Below are 15,263 nucleotides of genomic sequence, written 5' to 3'. Positions count from 1 at the left end.
TGCCCCGCCTTTTCAATATTCCTCTTCTCATTGGTCAAAAGGTAAGGCGTACTGGAGGCGGGAACAGAAGGTGGCGCTGAGGTCGGGTCGGAGGAGAAGAAAGTCTCGCCTCGCTCGGCCCGCCAACCCCGCCGGACGCGCCTCCCTATCTAGCCAATCAAAAGCCGCTTTGCTTCTCCCTTCCCTCCCTTGACAGCTTCGTGGGAGGGGAACATACGCTAGGGCGAGTCCCTTCCTTTTCTCCCTCTTCATTGGTCGGGCTGGAGGACGCGCTGTGATTTCTCATTGGCTGCCCAGGCCCGCCTTCTTCCCTCTCTCGTCATTCAGAAGCGGAGTGAAAGACTGACGGTAGCATTGGCCCAATCCGAGCCGCGCACGCCCTATCGTTGCCCCTTGGCCGAGGCACCGTCATCTCTCTGATTGGACAGCCAAGCCCGCGTCGGCGGGCGCGGATTGGCCGCACTGCGGAGGGCGGTGGGCGAGCGCTGCGAGGGGCTGGCGAGGGAGGCGGGAGCGGCACGCGGCGGCTGAGGTGGGAGCAGCGCAGGTGAGGTGAGTGTGCAGGAGGCGGAGACCCCGTTGCTGCCTCGCGCCCGGCCCGCTCCGCCCCCTCCCCTCAGTGCGGTGGCGGCGGTTGTCGTGGGCGGAGCCTTCGTGGCGGGTCCCGCTTCCATTGCAGGCCCGGGCTAGGTAGGCCCTCGCGGCTCTGGGGAGGAGGGCCCCTGGGAGGCTCCGCCTACCACCCTGGAGATTGGGGGCGAGACGGCGCTCTGCATATGCTCAGGTGACGGGGCATGGGCTCAGCTGTCGTCGCGAGGCCACTTGGGGCACGTCCGGCTCCTTCTCCTTTTGCTCTGCAAGCCCATGTTGTCTGTTTCAAAAGGAGGTCGAGGGACCCTCTTCGCCCCGCTTCTTTGCCTTCGGAAAAGGCCTACCCTGCAGAGAGGGAGCTCACGACACACGTGGGGGACTGGTGGGCGTTCAGCCTTTGCGCAAACGACTTAGGCATGCCCTCTGGGCATGTGCAGAGTGTTTTCTTATTCTTGCTACTCGCAAACTACTTAGGCTTACCCTCTGGGCACGTGCAGAGTGTTTTCTTGTTCTTGCTCTGCGCAAAAGATTTAGGCCGGCCTTCTGGGTGCGTGCAAAGTGTTTTCTTGTGCCTTCGCTTCTATGCAGCCTTTTTCTTATGGTGTTAAAAACCATATATTGGTTATATATGCTTATATTGCAAGCTCCTCATATATTGGTGATGACAACCCTTTTGGGCGCAAAGCATCAAAAATTAGGAAAATCCCTAACTTGACTTTGCTTGGGCGATCTCTTCCTCCATAATGAAGAAGAAGCAATTATTTACATGAATTAAAAAAAATACAGCCCAATTGTGCATGGCACTGTGTGTTATATTTTTAAAAATGAAATAATTACAAAAATGACTGTAGCGGGGAATAGTTGTTGTCAGGTGTCGGTGAGTGCTGGTATGTCACCTGAAATGTCATGGTGTGTCACCTTTGACACACATGTCATAGGTTCGCTATCACTGTTCTATATGCTCTCTCTCTAAATTCTCAATGGGAGGGCAAAGCGCTAAGAAGAAAGGTAATAGTGTGTTTGTCTATTTTTGCAAAAATTTTAAGTCCTGCCTTTGTGGCCTTAGGAGATCCATTAGGTGATACTCAGCTGCCAAACCCTGCATTCTGAAAGAGTCCAGAATGCAAACTCTTGTAAGAACGAAGCCATGGTCAAACATATACATGTGTTTGGTGCTTCCCCTGTAAAAAGTGGCATGCCGTATCAGCGCTTATTTCAAGGCGATGTGACATTCCTAAGAATAAGACGTGAGAATGTAAAAAGGATTTCTGCACATGCTTAGGAGGTTGATTCAGTTGAAAATGTATGATTGAGGCCCCTTCCTCACATGCAAAATAATACATTTTGATCAATTTTCAATGCACTTTGCAGCTGGATTTTATTGTGAGGAATAGCAAAATCCACTTTCAAACAATTGTTAAAGTGGATTAAAAGTGCATTCTTTTGCATGTGCGGAAGGGGCCTCAGTGCTGTGCTTTTCATTTGTACCTAATAACGTCATATTCCACTGTATTGGAAGCCCACCTTCCCCAGTAGGAGAGGAGAAACTTGAAGTGGAAGAAATTACACAGTGTATAGTTATCTTATGTGATGGATATCTGTGTGCATCTTCTTTTGCAGCTATTCTTTTAAAACATATATGAGCAGGAACCTTTTCAGTTGCGGAGTGCGGATGTTTTCAAAGGATAAGAACTGAGAAATATTTTAGAATATTCACTCTTGGCAGGATGTGTGAATCTGATTATAGCTTGGTGTGAACATTGCCCTGACATCTTCATTCTTGCACTCGTCCAGTTTTGTGCATTCTTGCACTCGTCCATTCTTGCACTTGTCCCATGTTTTATGGTTGCACTGAAGCCTTGGCATCGGATGAACCTGAATGACCCTCTGGGTTGATGAAAGCCCTGCAGTGTGAGGCTGATGGGGACTAGAATCACAGAGTTGGAAGAGACCACAAGGGCCATCAAGTCCAACTCCCTGCCATGCAGGAATACACAATCAAAGCACACCTGACAGATGGCCATCCAGCCTCTTGAAAAACCAAAGAAGGAAACTCCACTACATGCTGAATAGATGCTTGCTTTCTAAAAAGAAAGGATCCCTCTGGTTCTTCCTCGGTCTCAGATGTGTGTGTCATAGAGGAATGTGCTGTAAAGAAAAATGTCTTTTCACCTCTGGTATGCAATATACTGTACGTCTAACTGTCACTGCTGAAAGAAGCTCCAGGACTGACATTCTTCAGAATATTTTTTGCACACTTAAATTATTAAAGTTGGGTACCTGATAGTCTAGTCAACTTACAATTTCAAAAACCTTTAATGGCATAAGAAATTTTTTTTCTATTTTTTCTTATTTTATTTTAGTCTAGTCTATATGAGTCTAAAGTTGACTTTAGATAGTCCGGTCTATAGGCGAGAAAGCGTTTTGTATAGTCATTGATGCAGAGAAATCCGTACTTTTCAGTGTTTTCATTATGAAACGACCAGCTTTGTATATCCAAAGCAAATTCCAGGGTGTGGTACCTGCTCTATCTACATAGACATAACACTTGGCATGCAATACCTGAAATTGCATGCCTCGAAATCCTTTCCAGCAAACCCAGGTGTGTACAGTTGGTGGCTGTGTGAATGTCAAAGAGATGCTAGAACCCAAGAACTGCAGGAGCCGGAATGTATATGGATTGCGTTAGTCGATTTGCTGCTGGTGGTGGTTCACCTGGGAAGGCATTCTCTCAGAGGCTGCTCCTTCAGTAGAGCGTTGGCCGAAATCATCTTTGCCTCTTTTTCCCAGAATCTAAAAATTAGGCCATTTGTTACTGCCACCTGAATCCTCCCAGCCGCACTTTTCTTTGCCATGTTCAGTCTCTGGGTTTGTTTGTTTTTCTAGATCACTGGATAGAGGCTGTGCTTTTTCAGTGTATGTTACACAACTTGGCACTTTTCTGGGCAGTCCTACTTCTGGCCTAGTCACAGATGGGTGGGAGCAGTCCTTGGGCATGCCGCCATGGTGAATGGAAGCCGCAACTGAATGCTAATGGCCTACCAGGGTCCTGGGCTCTTCTCAGCTTTGGCTCCAGATGAGGCTTGTGCATAGTTCTTCCTTTCCTGGCTTTTGACATACTTAAAATATTTAAATCCCCTGGCATCTCTCCAGCCTCCCAAATGTAACTATCTCCTGCTTATCCTAGTGCAGTTATAGCTTTCCCTTTGAATGTGCAGCTATCTCCAACTTGTGGAAATCCTACTTAGACTAAACAAAGTTATACAGATAATATTTGTTCAAGTTACAAATGGCCAGTTAATCTCTCTGAGTCACAGATAAGTTCCCCACACTAACAAGCATAGTTCTACTCCCTCCCACCCAACCTTTTTCAATTAGGTGCTTAATGGAGTATGTAAATCACATATAGGGCCTCTCTTTTACTGAGCCAGTGTCTGTTGTCATGACAGGGTTGACCCAATGTTGTATTGGTTGTGGTGGGTTTTCTGGACTGTGTGGCTGTAGTCTGATAGATCTTGTTCCAGACCACAGCCACACAGCCGGGAAAACCCATCACAATCAGTTGAATCAGCATGTTTTGGCCCTCATTCAATCCGGTTCTAATCAAGCTAACCTGGACGTATTACTTGCAAAAGGTGGGACTTGTTTTTCAAGTACTAAGTACTGAAGTTCAAGTATTGAGTAGTATTGAGGTTCGAGGCTTCAGATTCTCATGTTCCGTAGCAACCAGCATGTTATATGTGACATCTTGTCTGCACTAGTTTCCTTAGCAAGATTGGCAGTAGGGTTGTGCCTATCATTGTCTGTCAATCACTGTAAAACAGACGGATGCCACCTGTGAGTGCAGGCAGCAACCAGTATTTAACAGTCTAGGGTTTTATTCCATATCAAGGATGTTGCCATCTACATTTATGTGGGCATCCTTTTGGGAAAAAAATAGCTAACATTACTCTGTTACAACAGCACTTAACAGGCTTCATGGCTCATTTCGGTGCAAACCGGGATAAGTTGGAATCTGTTCCATCAGATGCATGCAGGGTTGGCAGATTGTGATCCAGAGATTCTTTCTCGTCCTTTTCCAATCTGCTTCTGAATTTGGGGGGGGGGGGGGGGGGGGGGTAGCTACAGTTTCTTCTACCCTGAGTTTCATTGAGTTTTTCTCATTGTTGGCTGCTAAAGTGTATTTGCTGAAGTGGCCGCTTCTGAACACCTCTTGGAAAGAGGAAAGTGCAGCTGATTTAAGGTGACCCTGTTGGGTTTTTAGGGCAAGAGCTGTTTGGAGGTGGTTTGCCATTGCCTGCCTCTGTGTAGCGACCCTGGACTTCCTTGGTGGTCTCCCATCCAAATACTAACCAGGGCCACCCTTCTTAGCTACTGAAATCTGGTGACATCGGCTTAACCTGGGCCATCAAGGTAAAGGCGAACCTTTCTTACAGGGCAGCTTTCCTTCCTGTGCATTGGCTGACCTGAAGAATAGGAGAGTTTTTCAGGCCTGGCAAGTCTGGCATGATTTTACTGTACTCTGTTGTATCTTTGTATTCATAAAAAGGGGAATGCGGAGGAATATTTACAGCACAAAAAATCTGCTCCAATAAGCCGTGCACAAGTTGCCCTTTGGCAGATGCATCTTGCCCAGTACAGTTGAAGCTTGTTGAGACTGGATAGAGTTATCTGGAGATGATAAATTGCTTCTAGGAATGTGTAAGGGTATTGTTTATGTGTGTCCCCCCCCCCCCCCATATTACCGTGCAATTGACTCTTCTCCTCCCCCCTTCTTTTCCCTCCAGGAAAATGTCAGTTTCCAGTAAGATCAGGCACCTGCAAACAGAGGAAGACTGAAATTTCACAAGGTATTTTTTAAAGTTGTCTGTTTCTTCATAAAGTTTTCCTTCGTTCCTCCGCTTGCCAGTTAAAAAGGGGACAATACTGGTAGACTGCTATCTTTTCAAATGCACCAAAGCGATAATCCGCAAATCATTGCAGAGTAATCTTGCCAATTTTACTAGGATTACTCTAGATTAAACAGGTAATTAATTGTAATTGCAGAGTAGAAATTACTGATTCTTGTACAAAGTTCACATAGTAGCAATTATGTCAAGGAACGTACTGTAATTCTTTTCTGGGAAAATATTGAGGATTCAGCATTGGCTAGTCACGTTTTCTTGAAAACTGTTGTATTTAATGATTGATTGGATTTATATCCTGCCCAATCCCCGAAGGGCTCTGGGTGGGTTACAAGTTGTGCATCTAGTGTGCTAACATTTGCAGCACGTAGGAATAAAAGAGCCATCTATTATAAAACTAAAACATAAATGCAAGCAAAATTATTCCCCAGTTTCCCCCACCCCATCTATATACAAATGCTTAACATAAATAAAGTCTATGTATTGAGAAAAAGCGATAGCGCAAGATAATATCTCAGAGGGGCCAGCCTGCCTCTCTGTGGTTGACTCATGAAGGGGGACTCTCTCCTTCTTTCTCTGGCACTTATTGCTTATCACTGCTCTTCTGAGGCACGGAATTTGATCTTGCATGAGAACAGGTCCATGGGGGCAAAGGTTCAGTTCTCTTAGTACGTTCACCTCTGCCTCTTTGCAGAACTACTTAAGTGACAAGACAGCAGTAAAATGCCCCACCTTGCAGATGAAGAACCACGTTTTGTTGCTTGTTCATTCATTTATAAGCAGCCTGGATGGCAGAGTTTAGAACTGGGTAGGGGGGAGCAGGGATCTTTTCAGCTACCACATATGACTGTGGAGAGAAGCCAGCTTGGGGAAGCAGAGAATGGACTATAAGAAGGCTATGTATTTGATTAGAGTGGAATGTGATTGAAAGACTAAAGCTGGGAACTGGCTGTACACAATAGATGTACAGTCTGAGTGTCTGTAGAGAACAGGGAATTTTCCTTTGCGGGGGAGGGGATAGACACAGTCCAGTGACTGGTGTAAAGAGAAAGAGGTAGTGGCAGAAAGTTTCTTTTTTAGACTCTGATGCTGCTTCCTTTTCCCTGGCTCGTGACTGTTCTTTTTGTTTCAAAGAGATCAGTTGTCGCAGTACACTCAGAACAGGTACAGCTGCTAGTATTTTGTTATCTCAGTTTTGGTGGGGAAGAAGGCTGTGACCATTTCTTGTTCCATCACACCCCCAGTTAAACTTGTTGTTTCGTTGTGGGTAGGCTGTAACATGATACCTTTTCTATCTGGTGATTTAGCATCTTAAGGCTAAAGTATAGTGGCTTGTAGAAGGCTCCTTGAAGAAAGCCTTGGTTGGGGGGGCATGGGTTACTTTGCTGAAACCGAAGTTGCTTTTTAATCAGTGTATCTGGTCCCTAAACTGGTGTTGTTGACTTTTCTCTTAGGTGGATCTTTTCAAGCAGGTCCGTAAAGAGAATAGACTGGTCTTGGCATCCAGAGAACAGCAATGGTGAGTGTGCTTCATGTTTTATCTTGCCTTCAACGTATTCTGTAGTGTTTTTTTCTCTGTTCTTAGCTGCGACGACTGCCAGTGTTTGGTTCTGGTTGGTTTCTGAAGGCTGGGAATGCTGAGCAGTGGAGAGAGGCAGTTTGACTTGATTCAGGCTGGCAGACTTGATGCAACTCTCACAGCCCTTTGTGCCGCGGATTTTTCCTAACTTGCTTACTGTTTGTTTGCTAGTGTGATTTTGCCTGGTTTAGGAAACAATTAGAACAGAATCAATAAAGCGAATGAAGATCTGTAGTAAAATACAAGCCACAGCAGAACAAAACCCGAAGGAGGATTAAAAACAGCCATAAACCAGCAACGAAAATAACAGATCTTAAATAGAGTTGCAAAACAGCAGCCAATTCATCAAATGGCGACAGCACAAAAACATGTACGATAACAGTGGCATTAAAACCGTAATCAAACATGGCAGAATGATACACAAGAAATAAAAGCATCTAAAGACGTTTGAAATAAAATAGATAAGTTGGGGCTAACTTCTGGGAGGCCAATGTGAGGGAGAAGGTGAGCTTCCCCTTAGGACAGGGAATTCCACAGGCTGGGTGTTCTGCATGGAAACACTCCCCACTTCTCTTTCAGACAACCTCAGCTAATGCACCGGCACTTACAGGTGGTCCTTCAGGTATCCCAGTCCCAAGTCGTTCAGGTCTGTGAAAGTCGCTAGTACCTTGAATTGGGCCCAGAAGCAAATCTGCATCGAGTGCAGCAGTGATATATTGTAACCCAATCACCGGACAGCATTACTTCTGAGCAACAGAACTTCCATTATATCTGGATTAAATTTGAGGTTGTTTGCAGCTGCCCCTTCACCATCTTCAGATGTCAGTTAAAGATTATGCCTGCTTCCCTCAAATCTGATGGAAAGGAGAGAGAGTTGTCTATTGTCTCCTGACTGCTAGTACTGTACACCAGATCTGTAGGTGACCTCTGCTGGTGGTCCCATGTCGATGTTAACTAGCATGGGACACAGGATGGAACCTCAGGGGCCAGGGGGTACAGCTGTAGTCTCTAAGCACTACTGCCTGAGACCTGTCTGCCACTGCAAAACAATCCCACCCCCCTCATCCCAGACAGAATATAAGGATAGTGTGATGGATGGCGTTAAGAACCAGAAGAGAACTAGAAGTATCATACTCCCTCTGACAGCTTCCCAGAATAAGTCATCAGGTCAGGCAACCAAGGAGGTTTTTGCCGATAACCATTTTGAAAACCCCATTGAAAAGGCTGAAAGTAATGTGTATTCTGAAGAAACTCCTGGAGTTGATTTGCCTATTGAGCTCTCTTTCCATCATTACAGTCAAACTTCACAATCATAAATATTATTACTCTGTTCTTAGAGGGCCCACTAGAGAAGGATGCCCAGTCTCCTGTGCTGCTATAGCAGAGTCGCTTGATCCAGCTGGTGGGCATGGACATAGTTCTTTGTCTCATTCATATACTTCTTCCCTTCTCTGCTTGAGAATAGCAAATGGGGACTGAAGACAAATCTTCTGCCGACCCCAGCTGGTTGAGTTGTCTGGATGCAAGAGCCCAACATTAGCTGAGATTTTTTTCCCGCTTTTCCGTAACTTGGATTCTTAGAGCCATCATGATGTAGTAAAGAGCAACAGACTCTACTCAGGAGAACTGAAGCCTCCCCTTTAAGCCTTTTGACTTTGAGCTACAGTTCTCTCAGAACTCTCGCAGTCCATTTGGAGGCAGGCAATGGCAAACCACCTCCAAACGTCTCTTGCCCTGAAAACACTAAGGGGTTGCCGTAAGTCAGCTGCGACCTGACAGTGCACGCACGCACACACACACACACACACACACAAGTTGGACTCTTAAGTGCTTGGGGAGGAGGGATGAAGAGCAGCACTGGGTTTGTCCCTTTCTGATGTTTATTCCTGAAGCCTGCTGAATTGAGGCTCTGTTGCTGTCCTAGTTAAGATCAGAGGCAGGAGGAGAGAGGAAAAAAACCCATGCTTTTCCTCTACAAGGTCAAGGTAGATGTTCTTGGGCTGAATATCTGATTGCTGTGACTTATTGTGGCTTTACTTCTCTGGAAATGATAGTCACTGGAAATAGTACAGTTTTTGTGTTTGGGTGCTGTTGTAGATTTCTGAGGCTCTGGGTGGTTGCTGCATGCATGTTTTAAATTTCCTTTTTCTCTAGTTGAATGTAGATGTGCTATTGAGGAATGGCAGAATATTGTAAGGAGGGTTGGGTTTATTGGGCCATTTGGTACAGCATCTCGTGACACGATCTTGAATTTGTTTGAGTGGGGAAATGTGTGTGTGAAATATACAGCCTCGTCTGGGTGCCAAAGGTCAAAAATTTTAATACAGGTTATTTTGGCTGTTATGGGTTTTCCGGTCTGCGTGGCCATGGTTGGTACTTTTGGCTCCTAATGTTTTGCCTGTAACTTGTGGCCGGCATCTTCAGAGGCATGTTATGGCAAGATGTGTTTCTCTCCTTGGCACGCCTTTGGCATTTTACCATGACAGGCCTCTGAAGACATCAGCTGTAGATACAGGCAAAACATCTGAAGATGCCAGCCATGGATACAGGCGAAAGATTAGAAGCGAATACTACTGGTCTATGGACACTCAGCCCAGAGAATCTACAACAGCCAGTTAATTCCGGCCGTGAAAGCCTTCAACAGTACAATTTCTGACCACAGGAGCTTTCAGATTAGGTTTGAGAAATTTGTCCAATACTTGGCTTCTAATTCAGGGCATCCATATAGTTTGCCTGTTTATTGCTCTATGTTTGCATTATCTCCATTTTTCAGTGTTGGAGAAGCTTCTGTACTTGGGAAGCTCTCTCTATCAAGTCACTGAAGAGTTGCATGCAAAATACACTCTGGTAAAGTGACTGTGCCTTGACTCAGCAATCTTGAGTTCTCAAACCTGCAGTTGCTAAGGTGCAATGAAGACATTCAGAGAGGGATGCTAGGGTTCAGAAATGCTGGAAGTGAGATGTTGTACCCCACACAACCCATTTTAAACATGCTTTAATGGAAAATGGCTACTGAGATGGGCATGTGTTGTTTTGAAACATTTCACCTCATACTGTATCATTGTTCCTGAGCACATTAAAACAAGTAAAATCAAGTGCATCAAAGACCTCCTTCCATTTGCACTCTACCTTTCTTCCTAGTGGGAACCTAGAGTGGCTTACATTGTTCTCATCTCTCCCATGTTATCCTCACAACAACCCTGTGAGGTAGGTTGGGCTGAGATTGCGGGACTGGTCCGCGATCACTTTTCAAGCGTCCATGGCAGAGTGGAGATTCAGGCCTGGGTTTCCCAGACCCTAGTCTATCACTAACCACTGCACCACACTGACTCCATCCTCTACACCACAATAAAATCAAAGAGCTGGGCAGTAGCAGTGCAGAACCAGCCTACTAAAAGCAGTATAAAATACACTTAACTAGAAATAAATATAGGATGAACTGAAAACAGCATCAGAGTTACCAAGAAACTATAGGTGGGTGAGGAAAACATCGGACCGGGAGAACAAATATTAACATAAAGACTGGTTCTTTTGTTCCAAAACTCAACAAGTTAGGTCCTGGCCAATATTGGTAGGCAGAGTTTCCCAATTAAGGCATCACCACTGAGAAGGCCATGTCTGTGATGTTCCCCTACCTTGCCTTCACTGGGTGAAGCCTACAAAGCAGGAACTCAAAGGCAATTCTTAGCTATTTGTTAGCACGGTTGGTGCTGTGTAAACCAGCCAGGGCGCTCAGAAACTTTGGAACTTCTAAATGACAATGACATTTGCGAGATTGACACTGCTTAGCTTTTCTGAGGCTGGTGTGCGGAGGACCTCAGAATTAATGTCACCGTTTACGTTCGCATAAACGGCTTTATTAACTGGCAGAAAGAAATCATCTTTCAAAAGCCAAAATCCTTCCCAGTTAACAGAAGCTAAGGTCAGATGGGAGAATTTGCTGTCTCGAAGGTTGCTAAGAATTTCTAGTCCGTGGGAGGCACAAAGCCTTTCAGGAGCTGACAGGCCTCGAAATTGAAAAGAATGGTATTGATCGTCGTTGCAGAGGAGTTCTTCTACCCAGTGTTGATCATGTCTGCTGAAGACATCTCAGGTGGGTGAAATGGATCAATGAAGCAGCAGGACCAGATGGCTTTGTTAGGCAGAAGTGCCTCCTGGGGGAGGAACTGGCAAAACATGGCCAAACGTGATAACGTGCCCAGTCCAAGTGGCTTGTATTAAGGGGGGGGGGAAACTACCATTCGCATGTCATGAATGTGGCCACCCCATCGAGAAAGATTAAACTCAGCTTTTTAAACACAGTCAAGAATTGCTGAAGAGAGATAGTGGGAAAAATCCAAGTGCACACTCTTGCTGGGTGAAAGCAGCCCTCCGGTCTTTGTACCCCCAAAACAGGATTTTGCACAGTGGACAAAATAAGGTGCTTGTGCATACTTGCTTTATACTCCCCTTATACTAGATGGGATAGGGAAAAGGCTTCTCTTGGGGGAATACTTACCTGCTGACTGTCAGCACTGAATGAGTAGGGACTTGAACTTGGATCTTCCACATCCTAGTCTGACACTCCTAAACACTACACCACACTGGCTCTCACCACACTCGATGGCAGTGTTAGACCCTTTGCCATGCGGCTAGGGCACATCTTGAGGAAGCTGCGTTTCTAGAAGAGAACCATTGTTTCAACCATGGATCTAAATACTCATTTAATTAATTCCCCCTACAGAGGTAGGTTGTTGTCTATCTGGAAGACTGTCATTCCTTTGCCACCAAAGCTTCGTACCCACAATTACACAGCTTGTACCTTCAGATGAGTGGCACCGCAGTATGCCAAAAAATTGATGGCTAGCTCGGAACAATTCCTTCAACTCCTTTCCCCAATCAACCGTATGTTGATGATGTTCTTATTATCCAGACTTATAGGAAGGAATCCATTAAGAGATTTGATCAGGACTGAATAAGTCCCTTCAGTGACTTCACTTTCTGGATGCCCCTAGACATCTCTGTGGTCCCAAATACCCTTATGCAACCGGTGACTACAGCTGGACTCTGTAATGCAGCTGCACTTTTTCCAGTTCCATGGGCAGGAACTCACACATCGAGCATAAAGAGAAATGAATTTGCAGACTGTCAAGGCCAGACTAGGGGCCAGAATACGATAGGGTAGGTCCACAAGAGAAATTGACAGTGTTTGTCTAGTCTCCTACAGCTCCCAACTAAAACCACCTGATCAAAGATTTGCAGCCCATTCTGATGATCAGTACACCTCTCTCACAGCTCTGGTGATAAACATTTATTTCCTTAGATACGGCCGGTTGACCTAAAACAGTTACTAACAACTATAGGGCGCCTAGCAGAGAAACAGGCCCAGGAACTAGACCCGGTGACATCCCCAGGTGTCAATTCTGTCCCCATTTCTAATCAGCCAGCAATATTGTGGGGTCTAATGATGTTATCCCTACCATTATATCCACTAATGTGATCCATCTTTCATCTAATGACACTGCCCTTCTCCTGTCTACATGGGAGAGCCAGATCTCTCTGTGAAAGAGTAAATGAGCACACATCTAATGTTAAAGCATGACAACACTCAGAAACCTCTGGCAGAATATTTCAGTCTTCTAGAACACTCTGCTGCTGACCTCCAAGTTACGCTCCTTCAACTAAGGAGTTTCAAAGGAAGTCTTCGAAATTGCTGAAACAGGGTTTATCAGGAAACTTGATGCTATCCATTTAGGGTCGAGGAAATGGGTTCCTCTCACGCTAGGAGCGTTGAATTAAATTTTGCTTACAAACTCCAGCGAGGTGATATTAGTGCCTACTGCTGCTGCTGTGAAGGATAACTGTGCTTACCTTGTTAAAGAAACATACAACACTGCCCCTCTTGCATTTCAGTGCCCTTTGACTTCGCTGTCCCCGATAGTTACCCCCACCCCCCATGTCTTTGTACAAGTCTCTGCCAACTGTGGGCATGCTTCATACATGTAACAAAGTGGGTCCTCATTATTATAATCCAGACCTGCCATTCTTGAAGGTGTTTGTAAGACTCCTCTTTGTTTTGTTATAACAGACCAATTCAGCTTCTTCTCTGGAATTTGTGGTTGCATCATCACTGCCCTTTGGCCTAGTTTCAGGGTAGCGTGGGAAATCCTTATTTTTAGTTCTTTTAAATGATACACGGGTCTCCCATTGGCTCCTGAGGCCAAGGGCAAGCCACAGATTGGAACTGACTGTGAATTGCTGCTAGTGTTGCATCTGTGAATGTGGAGCGGAGTCTCACGCGAACGGCCAGGCTGTGCCCATGTATTTGTTGCGATTGCGTGGGCATCCTGGTACAGGAACAGTCTCAGGCAGCTGCTTGCTGAAGCACATGGAGACTTGGTGCTGGTGCCTAGAAACTGAAGGGTCCCCCCGCCCCCCCAGTCTGTGTCGGTTCTTCTACTCTTTAGCCTTCCCTGGAAAAAAAATTCGTTGTTGATACTTTACCTTATTTTTAAAAGAAATTCGATGCTTAAAATTCACAAAAAGGCAATCACAGGATATATTACCAGGCATAGAACAGAGCAGCAAACCTTATCAAATCATCCTCCAGCAAGCATTTCAGAAAAAAAGAAAGAATCTTCCTTCATGTTGTCACTGGGAGGCTCAAACGGTTTAATAAGAGCATGTCTTCTTTCCTGGGTTCTAATACAAATTGCATTTCGTAATTTTTAAAGAACTCTGATATCCAATGTGTGTGCCTATCTGCTTAACGATATGGGTTCTTTCTATAAAGACAACCAGTACGGATAGTGTTTAACTGGGTCTTCAGTGAAGGGATTTCTGTTGAAAGCTTTGGTGAGGCTCAACAGACCCCAGCGGTCATGGCGTCCAGAAATTTCATTTTGTAAGCAGTGATTTTATTGCAGTGTCACTTTGCCACCCTCGGTGGAATTACATGTTGCATCAAAGTACATTTCATGTCGGAATGTGTTTCGTATGACGTAAAGCTGTATGTGCAAGAAGTTCTTGCTATTGCTTGTTTGTATGTGAATTTTACTACATTCTGTGGTGATTAATTCACTCCTTAACCAGTTCATTTTCTCTGCTGGCTCCAGCATTCAATTAAACGGGGCTTTTAAAGCAGTAATGAAACGGTGAGAAATATGTAAGAAATTGGAGAGCAGCTTTTTGTTGTGACGACAACCCAGCTCACCCCATATTTTGTCAGAGCTGTGAAAAAAACTGTGAGAAACCATAAAGGATGTAGAATTCGGTTTTGTGCCAGTAAGAACGGGAAAGCCCTGAAGTCTGAAAAATCTGTTGGGTTCCAAAGTTTTGGGGCTGACCCCTGAAGCCAAAGAAAATGTGTGAAGGCTTGCACTGTAGAATTTGCATCTGTGGTCTAGGAACTAGTTAGCCCAGGGGTAGGGAACCTGCGGCTCTCCAGATGTTCAGGAACTACAATTCCCATCAGCCCCTACCAGCATGGCCAATTGGCCATGCTGACAGAGGCTGGTGGGAATTGTAGTTCCTGAACACCTGGAGAGCCGCAGGTTCCCTACCCCTGAGCTAGCCCCTCTTGGAAGTACCATGACACCTTTCCAACTTGGCAGTGTTTGGCTAGGGTTCAATTTTAATTGAGTAGAGTTTATTTTATTTTACCAATCAGTGCACTTGTGGCCTGGAGAACAGTGTGGTAAAGTGGTTAAAAGCAGGTGGACTGCAATCTGGAGAACCAGGTTTGATTCCTCTGTCCTCCTTCCTCCACATGGCACACTTTAATCTGATGAACCAGGTTTGTTTTCCCCACTCCGCCACATGAAGCCTGTTGGGTGATCTTGGACCAGTCACAATTCTCTCAGAACCCTCTCAGCCCCACCTATCTCCCAAGGTCTGTGTTGTGGGGAGAGAAAGGGAAAAGGAGTTTGTCATCCACCTTGAGACTCCTTACAGGAAAGGAAGGCAGGTTATAAATCCAAACTCTTCTTCTTCCTGCACATTAGTGATGGGGAGAGCTGAAAGTTCCTGTGGAAAGATGATTGTAGCTCATGGCTGCAAGAAACGTGACTCGGCACAGGCAGATGACAAAGGAGGGTCAGTTCCCTCTTCCAGAGCAGGTTTAATTGGTCCAGGACTCAAATGCTCCGCTTGGTGTGATTACAGTTCCCTTTCCTGACCAAAAGAAAGCATGTTGCCTTGTATCCTCTTTC

The 15,263-nt window shown here is 45.3% G+C and overlaps 1 protein-coding gene across 4 annotated transcripts in view; it reads left to right on the top strand.

Moving 5' to 3' along the window:
• The first annotated feature begins 452 nt into the window (after positions 1–452).
• MTMR4 (myotubularin related protein 4) overlaps positions 453–15,263 on the top strand; it is a 49,440-nt gene continuing 34,629 nt past the window's right edge. The window contains exons 1-3 of one of the 4 annotated variants that reach the window (XM_048518886.1): positions 453–552; positions 5,379–5,441; positions 6,950–7,014. In XM_048518886.1, the coding sequence (XP_048374843.1) occupies positions 7,012–7,014 (3 nt within the window). In that variant the 5' untranslated portion in view covers positions 453–552; positions 5,379–5,441; positions 6,950–7,011. Of the gene's footprint in view, positions 553–626; positions 691–763; positions 785–5,378; positions 5,442–6,949; positions 7,015–15,263 lie in introns of those variants that run through there. The other 3 variants (XM_048518887.1, XM_048518889.1, XM_048518888.1) reach the window with 3 other exon arrangements.

The sequence above is a fragment of the Sphaerodactylus townsendi genome, linkage group LG16, assembly GCF_021028975.2.
Source record: "Sphaerodactylus townsendi isolate TG3544 linkage group LG16, MPM_Stown_v2.3, whole genome shotgun sequence".
Lineage (NCBI taxonomy): Eukaryota > Metazoa > Chordata > Lepidosauria > Squamata > Sphaerodactylidae > Sphaerodactylus > Sphaerodactylus townsendi.
Note: the sequence above shows the minus strand (reverse complement) of the source record. Positions and strands in the feature narration are given on the sequence as shown.